Consider the following 20892-nt stretch of genomic DNA (forward strand, 5'->3'; position numbering starts at 1 on the left):
AGAGAATTGATTTCCCCACTGGCGTCTAAGGGGTTTATGTCATTGCTGAAAATAACTTTTGAATGCATTACAGACACCTCAAGACTTGGTCTGAGAAAGATCGAAATGAAATCCATAGACCTCTTTCTATAAAGACAACGCCATGAAAAACGTTTCACTCTGTATCTTTGGCGTCTGTGCTCTTGATGGGTTTTAGTGTTTGTAGCTAGGTACAAACTTATGAACATTTTTTCAATTCTGAAGGTACACGAAAGAATGAATTCTGGGGGAAAGCCTTACAAATGCAAAACCTGTCACAAGTGTTTTAGCCGTGTGGGGCACCTAAAGATACACGAGAGAATTCACTCTGGGGAAAAGCCTTACAAGTGCAAAACCTGTCACAAGTGCTTTAGCCAATTGGGAAACCTAAAGACACACGAGAGAATCCACTCTGGTGGAAAGCCTTACAAGTGTAAATCTTGTGACAAGTGTTTTAGCCAAGTGGGAACCCTGACGATACACGAGAGAATTCACTCTGGCGAAAAGCCTTACAAGTGCAAAACCTGTGACAAGTGTTTTAGGGATATGAATGACTTGAAGAGACATGAACGAATCCACTCAGGTGAAAAGCCTTACAGGTGCAAAACTTGCCACAAGTGTTTTCGACAAGCGGGTTACTTAAAGATACACGAGAGAATTCACTCTGACGAAAAGCCTTACAAGTGCAAAACCTGTGACAAGTGCTTTAGCCAAGTGGGAAACCTAAAGACACACGAGAGAATCCACTCTGGTGGAAAGCCTTACAAGTGTAAATCTTGTGACAAGTGTTTTAGCCAAGTGGGAACCCTGAAGATACACGAGAGAATTCACTCTGGCGAAAAGCCTTACAAGTGCAAAACCTGTGACAAGTGTTTTAGGGATATGAATGACTTAAAGAGACATGAACGAATCCACTCAGGTGAAAAGCCTTACAGGTGCAAAACTTGCGACAAGTGTTTTCGACAAGCGGGTTACTTAAAGATACACGAGAGAATTCACTCTGGCGAAAAGCCTTACAAGTGCAAAATCTGTGACAAGTGTTTTAGGGATATGAATGACTTAAAGAGACATGAACGAATCCACTCAGGTGAAAAGCCTTACAGGTGCAAAACTTGCGACAAGTGTTTTCAACAAGCGGGTTACTTAAAGATACACGAGAGAATTCACTCTGGCGAAAAGCCTTTCAAGTGCAAAACATGTGACAAGTGTTTTAGGGATATGACTGACTTGTCGAGACATGAACGAATCCACACAGGTGAAAAGCCTTACAGGTGCAAAACTTGCGACAAGTGTTTTCGACAAGCGGGTTACTTAAAGATACACAAGAGAATTCACACAAGAGAATTCACTCATACATTCCACAACGTTAACGTATATGGCGCACGTGGTGATTGTGATATATCATCACCAGCCCACACCCTTGTAGTTACACCCGAAAAAGGTAGAGATTTTAGCTGTTGGATTTGCCAAATGGAACTTACCAGTGAATCTTTACTTCTTCAACACTATGACAATCACATGAGAAGAGAAGAAGAATTACCCTCCGCTGCAACGGACTAGACCTTATTTGCATCTGTTGTTCTGTTTGATGTCTGTTCTGTTCTGTTTGTTGTTCTGTGTTTTTGTGTAGCTAAATTACACTTCGACAGAGTATTTGGGATAGTTTGGAGTTTTTTGCAGTGTAATGTTGTAGGTGGCCCATTGTATTTTTCGCGTTCCGTTGGGTTTTTTGTCAATTTATTTGGGTGTTGGTGTTATCTTGATTTTAAATAACTAAAACGCAATGGAGAATTGCAGTGTATCTACGTTCGGTTCTTGTTGTTGGTGCTTTTAGGCATTCCTCTTGTCGTCAAAGGTCCACGTTCATTTTATCGTTAAGAAATTAATGTTTAACCAACCCTTGCTTGCCGTTTTTTGTTTGATTCCTTGACTTGTTTTAATCTTTTGGCGCCTGAGTTATGCAAGAAACTGTTTTTTCTGTAGAACCACCTATGAAAAATCGAGGAGAACCATTTGATAGACGACTAAGAAGTAGTATTGTATAAGTGGCATAAATGACGTCTAGTAGTTATGTTTATAATAAAAATGAAACCTATTTTTCCATTGAAACCTTTGTGTAAGGGGCGTCTGGATATTTGTTAATCAAGGGATCCACAGTAGAAGGAACATGCAAACACCAAAATAGACCGCTATTGTACAACTGTACTCAAACACTTTGGGTTGATTGCAACGATTTATTGACGTCTATGCAGTACTTTTATCGTTTTGAAATAATTTTAATTAATATAATTGCCTTTTATCCTTCCTGCAAAAAAAATTGATGGCTTGAAGGAGGAATCGTACCGTCAAAAAATTGCAAAGCGGGTTTGGAGACCTTTGAAAATATGTTTACGGTGGATACAAATAATAACACGCGACCTTGCCACCTTGAAAAGAGTAAGATAAAGTTGCGCTGTGGTGGACGTGAATTAAACAAAAGCTGTTAGTAAAATAATGTTAAAGTGCCAGCCCCAAAGTGGACTTGTCTCTTACAGTTTTCAGTGTTGTGAAATAAGTTACTGTTTGTAACTTGTCTTCCCGGAAAGTTACAAGTTGTAATTCAGTGCTGTTGTTAGACTTGCCCAAAGTCGTCTTTTTATGCACGCCGAAAAGAGAGAGAAACGAGCGACGAAGTCGCGATGACAGGGACGACACTTGACTCCCACAAAAACGGGCTTTCAGTCTATGCTGTTGTTTGCATTGTGTTTATCCTTTGCTGAAAAAAGAAAAATCCGTGATTTAGCAGGGTCTTTATTATCAAGCAGGGTGTAATTTTGGATGAAGTTGGAGCCGCTTCGGAGGCGGTTGGGCTTGGCAGTAAAAATAAAGTGTTACAACCTAGACTGTAAAATGCGGTTAGTGGAGCGTGACGCCCAACACACAGTAGGCTTTAGCGGTCACAACAACACACGAACGTTGCGTGACTCTGTGTATGTTAGGATATTTTATTTGCATGTAGTACTGTCTAGTTCTGCTTTCTTTTTCGTATTCTGGTTGGTTAGTTCCCTCGATGTACCATTCATCGTCGTAATTTTACTGCATGCTGACAAGCTTCTAAATAGTACAATAATATTTTTATTGGTTGTACTCGTTGTTTCCGTCTGACTGTTCAAAGTACGATTTTTCTCGTGGCAAGTTTTGTGTATTCAAAGTGGTAGCTCTGTGTTTTTAAAAGGAAAAATTTTCCCACCCGTGTTGTTCTTTTTAAATAAACATGGTACACCTCTCCCATGCGCTTGTGCGGTTAAGTCTCGGCAGCAACTTCCCCCAAGACTTTGCCAGTAATTTTTGACCTGCCAATACTCCGGTCCGACCCAGCATTAGCTGTAAGTGTTTAGTTTAAGCGTACAAAGCTGGTGAGATAGGTGAGGCCCTATAGGTCAAGCAAGCTAATGGATCTGCCAATACTCTTGTTCTGTCCTGTCAGCGGGTAGAGCGGGGAAGACAAGTGAGGCTTAAATGGCCCTACAATCACTCGACCTGCCAATACTCTTTCGTTCCAGTGGGTAGTACTGGGGAGATAAGTGAGGCTTTTAAAAATGGTCACGCAATCGAAGTCGCCTGTCATGCCAACCTCAGGGGGTGTGTCCCCCATTTAGGGACCGGTCATTATTTATGTATGAATTAAATATTGAATTAAGAGGGGAGGGAGGGGGGGGGGGGGGGCTACTTGCCATGTTTAGACCTGAGGAACGAGGGCCTGGCAAAAATTTTCATATATCAAAACGTTTTTCCTTCCCCTCCCCCTCCCCTCTACATAAATAATGACCGGTCCCTTAATACGCCAAACAGTGTGGTCGTGTTGTTGTTTTGTCTACTTATAGATTGATTTTTAACGCCGTATGGTCCAACTGGAAGGGCCGATTCGATTGGGAGAGGTATATTTTCTGGTAATCAGCTTATCTTTGAAGGGCTTAATTCGGAATTTTATGTTATCGCCTTGAAAATTAATATTCGGTAAACAGAAACCAGCATGTATTGCGTGCCTAACTGAGAAAAAGGAGAAGAGACTGGGTGCTAATGGTTGTCGATTTCACGATATTCCAGCGAGCAAACCTTTTGCCGCCTGTCGTCCTTGGGGAAAATTAAAAGCGCAAGGTTGTGAAAGTTTTCATCTTTGAAGGTAAGAAGAACTTTTAGAGACTTAGGTAAGGATTTCGTGCTATTCATGTTGCAGTACCATAAATCAGAAGTCTGTAAATAACAGGTTTTGATATTAGGCCGCCATTTTGCGTGCAGTCTCCCTGTTTAGACACACGTAAGCTTTCATACTATTTGTTTACGACAGGATGGTGAATAATCACAATACTGTCATTGTGTAAAGAATCCCTTTTCCTATATAAGTTGATACTTGCAAAGACCCTCCTGCAACTCGGGTATTCTTATTTTGACAACAGATTGTCATTTCCCGTAAGGTGCGTGGGTGCGAGTTTGAGTAACTGAGTACGACTTCTCAAATCTAGTTTGTCTGGTTTAGATAATCACTTGCCATACCAGTGGTATATGTAGGTTCCTCTTATATGCTGGCATGCCAACTGCAAGGAGCTGAAATTCTGGGGAAATTACTTTTTTACGTGCTCAGATCTGAAGTTTCCTTTTATTCAATTGAAAGTTACTTGAGGCCATACTTCACAGAGAATTTGTTACTTTCAGTATTCAGACCTTGTTCCAGTGAATGTTTGTTATGCAGATCTTCTATTATTCTAAACTATTTAACACATCATGCTCAAGTTTTCGGTGAGTACTAATGCGCCGATCAAATCGAAACTTCAACACCCCCCCCCGGGCAAACCCCGGGCATTTGACTACTTTCTGTGCCCGGGAGTGGGGAATTTGACAGGTAAGGCCTTCCCGGGGGTGGGGAATTTGACCTTGCCTGGGTGGGGTGGGGAAAATTGAACCGGAAGTGTCAGTTTTCAAATCGCTTTTTTGCGCCTAAGTCGCTAACAGCTATAAACACAACAGCATTACAAAAAAAGCTTACAAGAAAAGGCCTTCAAAAGTGAGAGTGCTTAAATATTAATTATTTTTATAGATTTTTAGCTGAGCCAAGCTGCAGCTTTGTCCCGCAGTGAATACTAGTGAATAGTGAAAGAAATAAACACTGTCGAATGAAAAACCGCTTTGGCTTAAATTGCAGAATATCCTGCTACTCGAACAGTCTACGTAGCCAGCTAACTCATTTTAAATATGTTATTATGTATTTCCCTTGAAACAACCTTTGCCGTGTTTCGGAGTTAGAACAGCTTACACTTGCTGATTGACATTGTCCGACTTAATGAATTCAATTTCCGATCATTAGTTTCAATGTTAAAGTTGTGGTTTTTGTAGTAATTCATGACACGAGCCGACCACGATTGTTCTTTAGGAGGGGCATTTGACAGACAAATCCGACGATAAGGTGAGGGCATTTGTTCACCATTTTGGCCCGAGGGGGCGGGAATTTGAATGATCCAATCTTCAAAAGTTCAAATTCCGGGGTTTGCCCGGGGGGGGGAAATGTTGAAGTTTCGAGTTGATCGGCGCATAAGTTGGCAGAGCTCTTTAATTTTTAGGGTGCAAATTATTTGGAGTTAAGTTTGTAGTTTACGCTCGTGTATGAATTTCTTACAAGATAAGATCCGCCGATTAAATTTTAACCTGTCTGTAATACTTGATGTCTTGTTTCACCTTAATGCATAACTTGATCATGTGACATGATCTAAATGTAAAGATTGTGGGAATCAGCTCTGAGACAGCAAATTTTCTTTGTGTTGAAAAATAAATTACAAGCAAATGCAAATTATGGAAATTTTACATAATTATGTTATCTTCTACTTTTCAATGTTATTTTGGTATGATCATCCTCAAGTTTTGTAATTAGAATCATATGAATCAAAAGTGGAATTTTGGACTGAAAAATGATCTTTGTCCTCACAAACTTAGTTTTAAGAGAACAAATTAGTCAGTCATTTTAAATATGAAGAGGTTGAGATATTTACAGAAAGAAATGCCTTTATTTGACATTCTCTCTTAAATTTCATTGCCAATTTGTGAAATTTTGGCTATTTTCAAAGAAAAATAATTACATAACTTGCCACGTGATCTATTCAGTTGGAACGCTTACAGTACAGTGGAACCCTGCTCAAGGAACACCCACTTAATACAGACATCCGGATATTAAGGACAGTTTCGTTTGTCCTGACAAAAAGGTCATATGTTTTCTCTAAACCCTGCTTTATGGACACTGGTTGCAAGTGGTTATATGTGTACTGTCTATTTTCTGTATTTTCATACCACCCGGATAATATGGACACTTTGGCATGTTCCCTTGGTGTCCGTATTAACTGGAAGACCTTTTCCTGGTCAAATTTTGAATCAGTCTCAGGCCCTTTGTTAAAGAACAGGCAACCCAAACGCAGTATCCGGGACAAGGTTATTTTAAAGACTTGAAGCTGTAACGTGTTGGTTGTATGTATCTAGAAGAATTCAAAAATTAAACTGTTTATCTGTACTTTATGGTTTCTTCAGTTCTCCTGTGCACTTCAGAGCCACATTTTGGGAAATTTAGAATTGAAATTTGTAAATGATTGAGTGCATTGTTTTGGTTTGATACTTTTGCCTACATGCAAATCAACATGTTGGGTGGGTCCAGTGCATTAAACCTTCTAGTGTTACGTTCTTAAATATTGGGAGGTAAAACTTTTTGTTACTGAATAATACATCTGTGTGTATTTAAAATAAGAAGACAACTATTACACCGTTTGTTTTCTTCCAACACGATCTCTGGGATTATTTGCCAACTTTACTGCACTGTTTACACCAACTCAAAGATTAGAACTAACATACTGCTCACACAAGAGTAAACTTTGCAGTTTTGAAATCTGAAACCTGAGACTCAGGTGTTGCTAATAACTGCGATTAGTTAGCGGTTTTTGGTAAATCTTAGCCCTGTTCAGACTAGGTGTCCGTGCCAGAGCTCTGTGTTCGGGCACTAAAAAGGATGATGTTCAGACTCCTTGGTACCCAAGTAGCAATCATGTTCTCGTTCGTCAGTTTAGAGTCCGCCATTTTGTTAACTCTATTGTATGAAGGAAAAAAACGTGGGAACTGACAAAATCCTGTTCAGACAAGTGCCCATGCCCAGGAACAGTGTCCGGGTACTACCCTTGGAGGCAGTGCCCATGCCCAGGCACGATGCCCGGATTTTTGTTCAGGCACCGACAAAAAGCTCTGTTCAGGATAGCGCCCATGCCCGAGAGCCGGGAATAGGCACCTAGTCTGAACGGGACCTAACACACTAGACCCACCTACTGTGTCAATTTGCATGTAGGCAAAAGCTGTGAGCCAGGATTATTTTTGCCAAACAGACATGGTTGGTACTATTAGTCAAAATTTTGATTCTGATTGCTCAACCGTTATATGTGAGGTGCATGATGAAGTGAAAATGGTCAAATTTTTGTTGGAAAACCAGCAATTTTCAGGCTGTTGGGATTTGCTTTGGGAGTCAGCATGTAAGGGATTTGGAGTTAATTATTCTAAAGTCCCACTGTTGGGAATGAAAACCTATCATAATTTATGTACTTATGATTGTACTCTATAAATTTTGATACTTTTAATCCGTCTCTAATTTCTTTATTTTCATTTACTATTGGCTAGTTTTAATTGTTTAGTTATTTACTTGTTTATTGAGTGCCGTGTAATTTGCTATTGTATCAGCTGCTTTATATTTTTCAATTCAGCTGTAATGTATGAAATACTGTGACACTGAGCCTTTTTTTTCTACCTGCCTCAATTAGCTTCCACTATATACTGGTAGTCTTCGCCTGTACTGTATGAAATAGAACTTTTTAATAAAATGATGATGATGATGATGATGATGATGATGAGGCTGATGTTGTTGGTGAATTTTTGCAGCGACCAACAAAATGGTGTTTAAATCAGGCAAGACTCACCAATGAAGAAAATTATTTCCTATCAGTTATTTTCTGTTATATTCGTTCAATCCAGTCCGGCAAGAGTATCAGTATGGTTTTACGGCACCACTACAATAAAAATTTTACACTAAATCATCTGCAAATTTCATGTGTAGATATCCCGAAATTTGGCTAAAAAGTGCAACTGAAGAAACCATAGAGCACAGCTTAACATGTTTATTCTAGTTAAAGCCCACTAATATTATTGACCCATGCCGAAATAATATTTTAATAATAACATTATTGATTAATATTAATATTATTGACCCATGCCGAAATTTTCAATACTGCACTCGGCCTAAGAAGGCCTCTTGCAGTATTGAAAATTTCTTGTTGATTGTACGGTCAGCGCGTGGGTGTATTTGTAAACAAAACACCCACAACAGTCTCTAACCCATAAATACAGCACTCGTAAAAATCATATGAAACTACATCTGGGACCGAAGTGGTGTATGTTCCATATCCTCATAAGTGAAGATTTTGCAAAGAGTGGGTGAAAAATGGCAGTGATACATTTGTCTATATAATAAAAAGAAAATTACATGGTGGCTTGAAAATATCAATTTTATTCTCTTGACTAAAAAACAATATTTTACCACTTGAAAATTAAATTAATAGTTTGTGCCGCAGAATAATATCCTTTATATCATTTTCTTCTTATAGTCAGTTGGTCACGACCTTCTCACCTTTGGTGGTGAACTCAAAACTAACATGAGCAAATTCAAAATTACGAGGGTGTGAAAAAAAGTGTACCTTGTGGCAAAATGACTGGTATTAAAATAAAGGTCATAAGGACAAGTCACCGCTGTGTCAATGTCCAAAATTAATGTGAAGCTTGTCTTTTGGCCCTTAACACTGGGAGACACTATTGGCTTGTTTACATATCAGTTGCCCTGGCAGTGAAGGAAGGGTTTTCTTGATAATTAGTAATGGGTTTATGTCGCCCAGTTCTCTGAATATTTTTTCCAATACCTTTTATCAGACCTTGCCTGTAAACTCTATTCTCCTTTTCAGACCACAATATTTAATGTCTGTAATTGGTTTCAGACCAAATGAGCTCAAAAACCATACCCTGGATGCGACCTGTACCTATGTAGCTTGTATAAGGGATAACCTCCCCCCGTTGGGTTAGAATTGAGGCATAATGATTTGTGAAATGTGACATACATACTGTGCTGCTGAGCATTGACTACTGGGAGGAACAGCACAAGAGAATTCCCCACTGGTGTCTAAAGGGGTTATAACCGTTGCTGAAAATAACTGATGAATGTATTACAGTCACCTTAAGATTACAGACATTTCACTTGATCTGAAAAAGATGAAAATGAAATCCATCGAACTCTTTCTATAGAGACAACACCAGAAAAACATACATTTATCTCTGTACCTTTGGTGCCTGTGTTCTTGACAGGTTTCAGTGTTTGTGGCTAGGTACAAACTTATGAACATTTATTCAATTTTTGAAGGTACATGAAAGAAGAATGCATTCTGAAGAAAAGCCTTACAAATGCAATACCTGCGACAAGTGTTTTAGCCGAGTGGGACACCTGAAGATACACGAGAGACTTCACTCTGCCGAAAAGCCTTACAAGTGCAAAACCTGTGACAAGTGCTTTAACCAATTGGGAAACTTGAAGATACACGAGAGAATTCACTCTGACGAAAAGCCTTACAAGTGCAAAACTTGTGACAAGTGTTTTAGCCAATTGGGAACCCTGAAGATACACGAGAGAATTCACTCTGGCGAAAAGCCTTACAAGTGCAAAACCTGTGACAAGTGTTTTAGCCAATTGGGAACCCTGAAGATACACGAGAGAATTCACTCTGGCGAAAAGCCTTACAAGTGCAAAACTTGTGACAAGTGTTTTAGCCATGTGCGAACCCTGAAGATACATGAGAGAATCCATTCTGGTGAAAAGCCTTACAAGTGCAAAACCTGTGACAAATGTTTTAGCCAGGCGAATGACTTGAAGACACACCACAGAATCCACTCTGGTGAAAAGCCTTACAAGTGCAAAACCTGTGACAAATGTTTTAGCCAAGTGGGAACCCGAAAGATACATGAGAGAATCCATTCTGGTGAAAAGCCTTACAAGTGCAAAACCTGTGACAAATGTTTTAGCCAGGGGAATAACTTGAAGATACACAACAGAATCCACTCTGGTGAAAAGCCTTACAAGTGCAAAACCTGTGACAAGTGTTTTAACCGAGTGGGGACCCTGAAGATACACGAGAGAATTCACTCTGGCGAAAAGCCTTACAAGTGCAAAACCTGTGACAAATGTTTTAACCGAGTGGGGACCCTGAAGATACACGAGAGAATTCACTCTGGCAAAAAGCCTTACAAGTGCAAAACCTGTGACAAGTGTTTTAGCCAAGCGGGAAACCTAAAGACACACGAGAGAATGCACTCTGGCGAAAAGGCTTACAAGTGCAAAACCTGTGACAAGCGTTTTCGACATGCGAGTCATTGGAAGAGACATAAACGAATGCACTCTGGCAAAACGTCTTTCAAGTGCATGATTTGTCATAGATGTTTTAGTCAGGCTGGATTCTTGAGGAGACATGAAGGAACCCACAATAAAGGGAAGCTTCCAAAATCGAAGTTACAAGGCAGAAAAGGCAGTAACCCTCATACACTACAAAAGGGTAACGTAGATGGCGCACATGGTGATTGTGATATATCATCACCAGCCGACACTCTTGTAGTTAAACCCGAAATAGGTAGAGATTTTAGCTGCTGGATTTGTCAAATGGAACTTTCCAGTGAATCTTTACTTCTTCAACACTATGACAATCATATGAGAAGAGAAGAAGAATTACCCTCCACTGCAACAGACTAGACCTTATTTGCATTTGTTGTTCTATTTGATGTGGCTGTGTTTTTTGTATAGCTAAATTACATATGGACAGCATATTTGGGATTTTTCCGCTGAGTAATTTACATTTAAATGTTGGAGGTAGCCCATTTTATAATGTATAATACTTTGTTTCACGTTTCGGTTGGGTATTTATCAATTTGTTTGGCTGTTGCTTTTAATAAGTTTCCAAAAACCAAAATACAATGGACAATTACAGTGTATGTACGTTCGGTTCTTGTTGTTGGTACTTTTAGATATAATTCCTCTTGTCGTCAAAGGTTTACCTTCATTTTATCTTTCAAGTTTGAGGAATTAATGTTTTACCTACCCCAGCTTCCCGTTTTTTGTTTGATTCCTTGACTTGCTTTTACTTATGGCATCTTATCGATTTTAGAACTTGTTTTTCTGTAGAAATACTTTTTAAAATCGAGGAGAACCATTTGATAGATGACCAAGACGTATATTTTCTCTAAACCCTGCTTTATGGACACTGGTTGCAAGTGGTTATATATGCACTGTCTATTTTCTGTATTTTCATACCACCCGGATAATATGGACACTTTGGCATGTCCCCTTGGTGTCCGTATTAACTGGGTTCCACTTTACTTAAAAAATCTTTTAAGGGTGGAAGACCTTTTCGTGGTCAAGTTTTGAATCAGTCTCAGGCCCTTTGTTAAAGAACAGGCAACCCAAACGCAGTATCCGGGACAAGGTTTTTTTAAAGACTTGAAGCTGTAGGATGTTAGTTGTATGTATCTAGAAGAATTCAAAAATAAACTGTTTATCTGTACTTTATGGTTTCTTCAGTTCTCCTGTGCACTTCAGAGCCACATTTTGGGAAATTTAGAATTGAAATTTGTAAATGATTGAGTGCATTGTTTTGGTTTGATACTTTTGCCTACATGCAAATCAACATGTTGGGTGGGTCCAGTGCATTAAACCTTCTAGTGTTACGTTCTTAAATATTGGGAGGTAAAACTTTTTGTTACTGAGTAATACATCTGTGTGTATTTGAAATAAGAAGACAACTATTACACCGTTTGTTTTCTTCCAACACGATCTCTGGGATTATTTGCCAACTTTACTGCACTGTTTACACCAACTCAAAGATTAGAACTAACATACTGCTCACACAAGAGTAAACTTTGCAGTTTTGAAATCTGAAACCTGAGACTCAGGTGTTGCTTATAACTGCAACTAGTTAGCGGTTTTTGGTAAATCTAAGCCCTGTTCAGACTAGGTGTCCATGCCAGACCTCTGTGTTCGGGCACTAAAAAGGATGATGTTCAGACTCCTTGGTACCCAAGGAGCAATCATGTTCTCGTTCGTCAGTTTAGAGTCCGCCATTTTGTTAACTCTATTGTATGAAGGAAAAAAACGTGGGAACTGACAAAATCCTGTTCAGACAAGTGCCCATGCCCAGGAACAGTGTCCGGGTACTACCCTTGGAGGCAGTGCCCATGCCCAGGCACGATGCCCGGATTTTTGTTCAGGCACCGACAAAAAGCTCTGTTCAGGATAGCGCCCATGCCCGAGAGCCGGGAATAGGCACCTAGTCTGAACGGGACCTAACACACTAGACCCACCTACTGTGTCAATTTGCATGTAGGCAAAAGCTGTGAGCCAGGATTATTTTTGCCAAACAGACATGGTTGGTACTATTAGTCAAAATTTTGATTCTGATTGCTCAACCGTTATATGTGAGGTGCATGATGAAGTGAAAATGGTCAAATTTTTGTTGGAAAACCAGCAATTTTCAGGCTGTTGGGATTTGCTTTGGGAGTCAGCATGTAAGGGATTTGGAGTTAATTATTCTAAAGTCCCACTGTTGGGAATGAAAACCTATCATAATTTATGTACTTATGATTGTACTCTATAAATTTTGATACTTTTAATCCGTCTCTAATTTCTTTATTTTCATTTACTATTGGCTAGTTTTAATTGTTTAGTTATTTACTTGTTTATTGAGTGCCGTGTAATTTGCTATTGTATCAGCTGCTTTATATTTTTCAATTCAGCTGTAATGTATGAAATACTGTGACACTGAGCCTTTTTTTTCTACCTGCCTCAATTAGCTTCCACTATATACTGGTAGTCTTCGCCTGTACTGTATGAAATAGAATTTTTTAATAAAATGATGATGATGATGATGATGATGATGAGGCTGATGTTGTTGGTGAATTTTTGCAGCGACCAACAAAATGGTGTTTAAATCAGGCAAGACTCACCAATGAAGAAAATTATTTCCTATCAGTTATTTTCTGTTATATTCGTTCAATCCAGTCCGGCAAGAGTATCAGTATGGTTTTACGGCACCACTACAATAAAAATTTTACACTAAATCATCTGCAAATTTCATGTGTAGATATCCCGAAATTTGGCTAAAAAGTGCAACTGAAGAAACCATAGAGCACAGCTTAACATGTTTATTCTAGTTAAAGCCCACTAATATTATTGACCCATGCCGAAATAATATTTTAATAATAACATTATTGATTAATATTAATATTATTGACCCATGCCGAAATTTTCAATACTGCACTCGGCCTAAGAAGGCCTCTTGCAGTATTGAAAATTTCTTGTTGATTGTACGGTCAGCGCGTGGGTGTATTTGTAAACAAAACACCCACAACAGTCTCTAACCCATAAATACAGCACTCGTAAAAATCATATGAAACTACATCTGGGACCGAAGTGGTGTATGTTCCATATCCTCATAAGTGAAGATTTTGCAAAGAGTGGGTGAAAAATGGCAGTGATACATTTGTCTATATAATAAAAAGAAAATTACATGGTGGCTTGAAAATATCAATTTTATTCTCTTGACTAAAAAACAATATTTTACCACTTGAAAATTAAATTAATAGTTTGTGCCGCAGAATAATATCCTTTATATCATTTTCTTCTTATAGTCAGTTGGTCACGACCTTCTCACCTTTGGTGGTGAACTCAAAACTAACATGAGCAAATTCAAAATTACGAGGGTGTGAAAAAAAGTGTACCTTGTGGCAAAATGACTGGTATTAAAATAAAGGTCATAAGGACAAGTCACCGCTGTGTCAATGTCCAAAATTAATGTGAAGCTTGTCTTTTGGCCCTTAACACTGGGAGACACTATTGGCTTGTTTACATATCAGTTGCCCTGGCAGTGAAGGAAGGGTTTTCTTGATAATTAGTAATGGGTTTATGTCGCCCAGTTCTCTGAATATTTTTTCCAATACCTTTTATCAGACCTTGCCTGTAAACTCTATTCTCCTTTTCAGACCACAATATTTAATGTCTGTAATTGGTTTCAGACCAAATGAGCTCAAAAACCATACCCTGGATGCGACCTGTACCTATGTAGCTTGCATAAGGGATAACCTCCCCCCGTTGGGTTAGAATTGAGGCATAATGATTTGTGAAATGTGACATACATACTGTGCTGCTGAGCATTGACTACTGGGAGGAACAGCACGAGAGAATTCCCCACTGGTGTCTAAAGGGGTTATAACCGTTGCTGAAAATAACTGATGAATGTATTACAGTCACCTTAAGATTACAGACATTTCACTTGATCTGAAAAAGATGAAAATGAAATCCATCGAACTCTTTCTATAGAGACAACACCAGAAAAACATACATTTATCTCTGTACCTTTGGTGCCTGTGTTCTTGACAGGTTTCAGTGTTTGTGGCTAGGTACAAACTTATGAACATTTATTCAATTTTTGAAGGTACATGAAAGAAGAATGCATTCTGAAGAAAAGCCTTACAAATGCAATACCTGCGACAAGTGTTTTAGCCGAGTGGGACACCTGAAGATACACGAGAGACTTCACTCTGCCGAAAAGCCTTACAAGTGCAAAACCTGTGACAAGTGCTTTAACCAATTGGGAAACTTGAAGATACACGAGAGAATTCACTCTGACGAAAAGCCTTACAAGTGCAAAACTTGTGACAAGTGTTTTAGCCAATTGGGAACCCTGAAGATACACGAGAGAATTCACTCTGGCGAAAAGCCTTACAAGTGCAAAACCTGTGACAAGTGTTTTAGCCAATTGGGAACCCTGAAGATACACGAGAGAATTCACTCTGGCGAAAAGCCTTACAAGTGCAAAACTTGTGACAAGTGTTTTAGCCATGTGCGAACCCTGAAGATACATGAGAGAATCCATTCTGGTGAAAAGCCTTACAAGTGCAAAACCTGTGACAAATGTTTTAGCCAGGCGAATGACTTGAAGACACACCACAGAATCCACTCTGGTGAAAAGCCTTACAAGTGCAAAACCTGTGACAAATGTTTTAGCCAAGTGGGAACCCGAAAGATACATGAGAGAATCCATTCTGGTGAAAAGCCTTACAAGTGCAAAACCTGTGACAAATGTTTTAGCCAGGGGAATAACTTGAAGATACACAACAGAATCCACTCTGGTGAAAAGCCTTACAAGTGCAAAACCTGTGACAAGTGTTTTAACCGAGTGGGGACCCTGAAGATACACGAGAGAATTCACTCTGGCGAAAAGCCTTACAAGTGCAAAACCTGTGACAAATGTTTTAACCGAGTGGGGACCCTGAAGATACACGAGAGAATTCACTCTGGCAAAAAGCCTTACAAGTGCAAAACCTGTGACAAGTGTTTTAGCCAAGCGGGAAACCTAAAGACACACGAGAGAATGCACTCTGGCGAAAAGGCTTACAAGTGCAAAACCTGTGACAAGCGTTTTCGACATGCGAGTCATTGGAAGAGACATAAACGAATGCACTCTGGCAAAACGTCTTTCAAGTGCATGATTTGTCATAGATGTTTTAGTCAGGCTGGATTCTTGAGGAGACATGAAGGAACCCACAATAAAGGGAAGCTTCCAAAATCGAAGTTACAAGGCAGAAAAGGCAGTAACCCTCATACACTACAAAAGGGTAACGTAGATGGCGCACATGGTGATTGTGATATATCATCACCAGCCGACACTCTTGTAGTTAAACCCGAAATAGGTAGAGATTTTAGCTGCTGGATTTGTCAAATGGAACTTTCCAGTGAATCTTTACTTCTTCAACACTATGACAATCATATGAGAAGAGAAGAAGAATTACCCTCCACTGCAACGGACTAGACCTTATTTGCATTTGTTGTTCTATTTGATGTGGCTGTGTTTTTTGTATAGCTAAATTACATATGGACAGCATATTTGGGATTTTTCCGCTGAGTAATTTACATTTAAATGTTGGAGGTAGCCCATTTTATAATGTATAATACTTTGTTTCACGTTTCGGTTGGGTATTTATCAATTTGTTTGGCTGTTGCTTTTAATAAGTTTCCAAAAACCAAAATACAATGGACAATTACAGTGTATGTACGTTCGGTTCTTGTTGTTGGTACTTTTAGATATAATTCCTCTTGTCGTCAAAGGTTTACCTTCATTTTATCTTTCAAGTTTGAGGAATTAATGTTTTACCTACCCCAGCTTCCCGTTTTTTGTTTGATTCCTTGACTTGCTTTTACTTATGGCATCTTATCGATTTTAGAACTTGTTTTTCTGTAGAAATACTTTTTAAAATCGAGGAGAACCATTTGATAGATGACCAAGACGTAGTTTTGTATAAGTACAGTAGGATTAATGACCTCCAGTAGTTTATGTGAATAAAAGAAATGATACCTATTTTTAGCTTTGAAATATTGTAAGGGGGCATGTGCCATTTTTTTTTTGGAACCAAGGGATTTAAAGTAGAAGGAACATACAAACAGCAAAATAGACGGCTATTGTACAACTGTACTAAAACACTTTGCGTTGATTCCAACCATTTATTGATATCCGTGCAGTAATTTTATCGTTTTGAAACAATTTTTATTAATATAATTGCTTTTCATCCTTTTTGCAAAAATAATGATGGCTTGAAGGAGCAATAGCACCTTCAAAAAATGCAAAGTGAGTTTGGAGTGCTTCTAAATTTTATAACCTCAAAAATAAATTTACCGTGGATACTAATAATAACACGCGACCTTACCACCTTGAAAAGAGTCGGATAAAGTTGCGCTGTGGTGGACGTCAAGTACACAAAAGCCGTTTTAAAGTGCCAGCCCCAAAGTGGACTAGTCTCTTACAGTTTTTCAGTATTGTGAAATAAGTTGCTGTTTGTAACTTGTCTTCCGCAAGTTACAAGTTGTAATTCAGTGCTGTTGTTTGCATTACGTTTACACTTTGCTGAAAAAAAAAAAATGCGTGATTGAACAGGGTCTTTATTATGAAGCAGGGTCTAATTTTCGATGAAGTTTGTGCCGCTTCGCTTGCAGTAAAAAGAACGTTTTTGCATCCTAGACTGCTTAACGCGGTTAATGGAGCGTGACGCCCATCACACAGTAGGCGTCTGCAATCACAACAACACACGAACCTTGCGTGACTCTTTGTATCTGTTATATTGTCACGGTTCTTTTATTTATGTACTACTGTCTAATTCTTCTTTCTTCTTCGTATTCTGGTTGGTTAGTTCCCTCAATGTACCATTCATCGTCATAATTATACTGCATGTTGTCTATCTTCTAAATAGTACAATATTTTTTATTGGTTGTAGTCGTAGTTTCTGTCTGACTATAACTGAAAGCTTAGAGACACTGTTCAAAGTACAATTTTCCTCCTGGCAAGCTTTGTGTATTCAAAGTAGTAGCTCTGTGTTTTTAAAAGGAAAAATTTTCCCACCCGCCCGTTCCGGGTGTTGTTGTTTATAAATAGACATGGTACACCTCTCCCATGCGGTTGTACGGTTAAGTCTCGGCAGCGACTCCCCCCAAGATTTTGCCAGTAATTTTTGACCTGCCAATACTCTGGTCCAACCCAGAATTAGCTGTAGGGGTTTAGTCTAAGCGTACAAAGCTGGCAAGAAAGGTGAAGCCCCATAGGTCAAGCAAGCTATAATACTCTTGTTCTGTCCTGTCAGCGGGTAGTGTGGGGAAGACAAATGAGGCCTAAATGGTCCTACAATCACTCGACCTGCCGATACTCTTTCGTTCCAGTGGGTAGTACTGGAGAGATAGGTGGGGATTGAATGGTCACGCAATCGAAGTCTTCTGTCATGCCAACCACAAACGCGGAACGGTGACATTTACTGCTCAAATAATGCTAATGGTCGATGGGCTTCTATTCAACTGGAAGGGTCGATTTCATTGGGAGAGGCATATTTTCTGGTGATCAGCTTGTTTTTGAAGTGCTTAATTCGGAATTCTTATGTTATCACCTTCCAAAATTTATATTCGGTACAGACAAATCAGCATGCATTGCATGCCCAACTGATAAAAACGATAAGAGACTGGGTGCTAGCGGTTGTCCATTCACGATATCAGCGAACAGAAAAACCTTTCGTTGTCCTTGGGGAAAAACACAATGTTGTAAACGTTTTCATCTTTTAAGGTAAGAAGATCTTTTAGTGACTTAAGTAAGGATTTCGTGCCATCCATGTTACACTACCATAAATCAGAAGTCTGTAAATAACAGGTTTTGATAAGGCCGCCATTTTGCGTGCAGTCTCCCTGTTAAGCCACACGTAAGCTTTCATACTATTTGTTTACGACAGGATGTTGAATGATCACAATACAGTCATTGTGTGAAGAATCCCTTTTTCTGTATAAGCTAATACCTGCAAAGGCCATCCTGCAACTCGGGTATTCTTATTTTGACAACAGATTGTCATTTAAGGTGGCTTACTACAGAAGGCCTTAAATCAAACTTAAGAAAAACGCCAACAGGAATTTTCTTGGACATTTTTTTTAGTACAGTTAATACAATAGAGATAATTTTGAGTCAGGACAAAAGGTGTTAAATACAAAAGAATGAGTCTTAGTGGGGGCCTGGAAACTACACCTTTCAGAGTTGTTTGGCTCTAAATCTAGCCGTATGACCCCACTTCAAAATTTCAGGATGTGGAAAGTGGGCAAAAATAAGTATTTAGAGGGAAGAACACGAAATTTTGTCAGGGAGAAATTTGGCAAATGACAAAATTGGGAAATTTTGCCTTATTGCCTAATTCCTAAAAAAATTTCTGACAGATTTTCTTTAAAAAATGTTCTCGTTTCCGTTTTAGTGTTTTCTTTCAACAGCAAAAATTTGAACATAGGTTGTACGGCTAGATTTGAAGAAATTAAGCGAGAAAAAAGTTATTGCGACCTACGGTGAGAAGACCATTGCGCGTGCTTGCTCTGGGAAAACCCAGGTTCCAGCGCGTGCGCGCGCTCCAACTGGTGAGTGCATGCTGCCTTCGTGTTCAAACATTTGGCGCAAAATCACAACTCTGCAAAGGCTTTAAGGCTGTTAAGGAATGGCAACCATTAGACAACACGTTTTTTCAGTTATCAAGCCCAAACATGATCTAGCTACTGTAAACACACCTCTGAAACCCACCTGGAATACCAGGAAATTTTTCAGAGAGCCGCCGTTCTGTTTTTGTGCTCGCAGGATTTTCTCGGCAAGCTCAACTGCAGTAAGCCACCTTAATTAAAGCTAAGAGCTTTGTCGCATGGTACATGCCTTTGTGTGCGAGTTTGAGTACAAGTACGACTTCTCAAATCTAGTTTGCGTGGTTTAGATAATCATTTGCAATACCAGTGGTATATGTACGGTCCCTGGCTTAACTAGAGAATACCCCGCCATTCCAAAAGTAAATCCTGAAAAGAGTGGCTATGTGGCTATGCAGATACAAAGTGGTCAACACCACCCCCTCCCCAGAAGGAAAACCGTCAAAAATTAGAAGTATATGACTGTATGACTATGCCTCGTTCTTTATGTGAGAAGCCACGTAGCCGCATAGCCACGTAGCCGGAAGCCATGTAGCCGCGTAGCCACGGAGCCGCGCAGCTGTGTAGCCCCTATAGTATTTTGGGGGAGAGGGGGTGGTATTGACCACTTTGTATCTGCGTAGCTGCGTATCCACTCTTTTCAGGGTCACTTTTAGAGTGGCGGGGACTCTGAGACCCCTTATATACTTGCATGCAGCTGGAAAGAGCTGCAATTCTGGGGACATTACTGGTTCGACCGTACGTGCTCTAATCTGAAGTTCCCTTTAATACATTCAAACAAAAGTTACTCAAGGCCGTACTTAGGCACAGAAAATTTCTTACTTTCAGCATTCAGAGTTTGCTCCAGTGAATGTTGTTATGCAGATCTTCTATCTGGCATGGGTTAAAATTTTTTTCAAAAAATATGAATGATCCACAGTGTTTTTAGATAGAATGCCAGGAACAGGATGTCTATAAGAGAATATTTGTTGACGTCATTGTTTACATTTTACCTCATTTAGCATATATGAAACAACACAATACAAAAAAATGACACCATAAACTAGAGCATGTCAGACTTGTTAATCAGGGTGAATATCAAATGAGGGTGGTATGTTGAATACTGTCAGAGAAATAACCTTTCCCAAACTGTGAAATTTAGTAAGAATGGCTTGCCACCCAGCCATTCTTTGTAAAATGCTGATCCTTTTAAAGTTCATTTTAGTAGATATGAAACAACATGGTACAAGCGAATGGGCAACATAAACTAAAAGAGCACGTCAAACTTGTTAATTACCCGATGAGGGTGATAAGCCCCGGGGAGGGGGGTACTCCCCTATATGAGCTATATGGGCATGTGCTGCCCCAAAGGGTTTGGTTTTTGAGCCATTTTGGTCTGAAAATGGGTATAGATTTTGACCATTATGGTCTAAAATTGGGTTTGATTCTCCAGGGAAGCACATAAGCATATAAATGTATCTATTAATTTGTCTTTTCAACTCCGAAAGAATATATGAGAAAGAGAAGTATATTATTTTAAAATATATCATTCAAGCTGAATTTTCAGGTGAATTTTACCATTTTTGACTTCGGCACTGATATGAAGGGTCCTTTCAAAGTATTAAAATTCAGCTTGAATGCGAGGCCTAGAAGACACAAACAACAGAAATTAAAAGAAACATGATTATTCAGTTTCCTTTGTTGGTGTCCTCTAAGCCTCATTAAAAAGCTGAATTTTAATATATGGGGAGAAGCCTATTACATTACAACAAAGGTCT

The 20892-nt window shown here is 39.2% G+C and overlaps 2 protein-coding genes across 2 annotated transcripts; both read left to right on the plus strand.

Moving 5' to 3' along the window:
* The first annotated feature begins 255 nt into the window (after positions 1 to 255).
* On the plus strand, positions 256 to 2179 carry LOC146473266 (uncharacterized). Its single transcript, XM_085118482.1, has one exon. It carries the CDS (start codon positions 256 to 258, stop codon positions 1576 to 1578), a length of 1323 nt encoding a protein of 440 aa, XP_084974608.1. The 3' UTR covers positions 1579 to 2179.
* A 1906-nt stretch (positions 2180 to 4085) lies between these two features.
* Positions 4086 to 16494, plus strand: LOC146473267 (uncharacterized). The gene is made up of 3 exons (XM_085118500.1): positions 4086 to 4180; positions 9479 to 10435; positions 14622 to 16494. The coding sequence occupies exons 2-3, from the start codon at positions 9494 to 9496 to the stop codon at positions 15963 to 15965; spliced, it is 2286 nt and encodes a 761-aa protein (XP_084974626.1). The 5' UTR covers positions 4086 to 4180; positions 9479 to 9493; the 3' UTR covers positions 15966 to 16494.
* Positions 16495 to 20892: the final 4398 nt, after the last annotated feature.

Source organism: Pavona decussata, unplaced genomic scaffold (assembly GCF_977016875.1).
Source record: "Pavona decussata unplaced genomic scaffold, jaPavDecu1.1 SCAFFOLD_94, whole genome shotgun sequence".
NCBI classification, from domain to species: Eukaryota; Metazoa; Cnidaria; class Anthozoa; order Scleractinia; family Agariciidae; genus Pavona; species Pavona decussata.

Excerpts from the sequence above, each read along its gene's own strand:
- LOC146473267 (XM_085118500.1), top strand. The coding sequence starts at position 9,494 with ATGCATTCTGAAGAAAAGCCTTACAAATGCAATACCTGCGACAAGTGT. Across the intron at positions 10,436-14,621 it reads GAATGCACTCTGGCGAAAAG|CCTTACAAATGCAATACCTG; the intron begins GCTTACAAGTGC and ends TCTGAAGAAAAG.
- LOC146473266 (XM_085118482.1), top strand. The coding sequence starts at position 256 with ATGAATTCTGGGGGAAAGCCTTACAAATGCAAAACCTGTCACAAGTGT.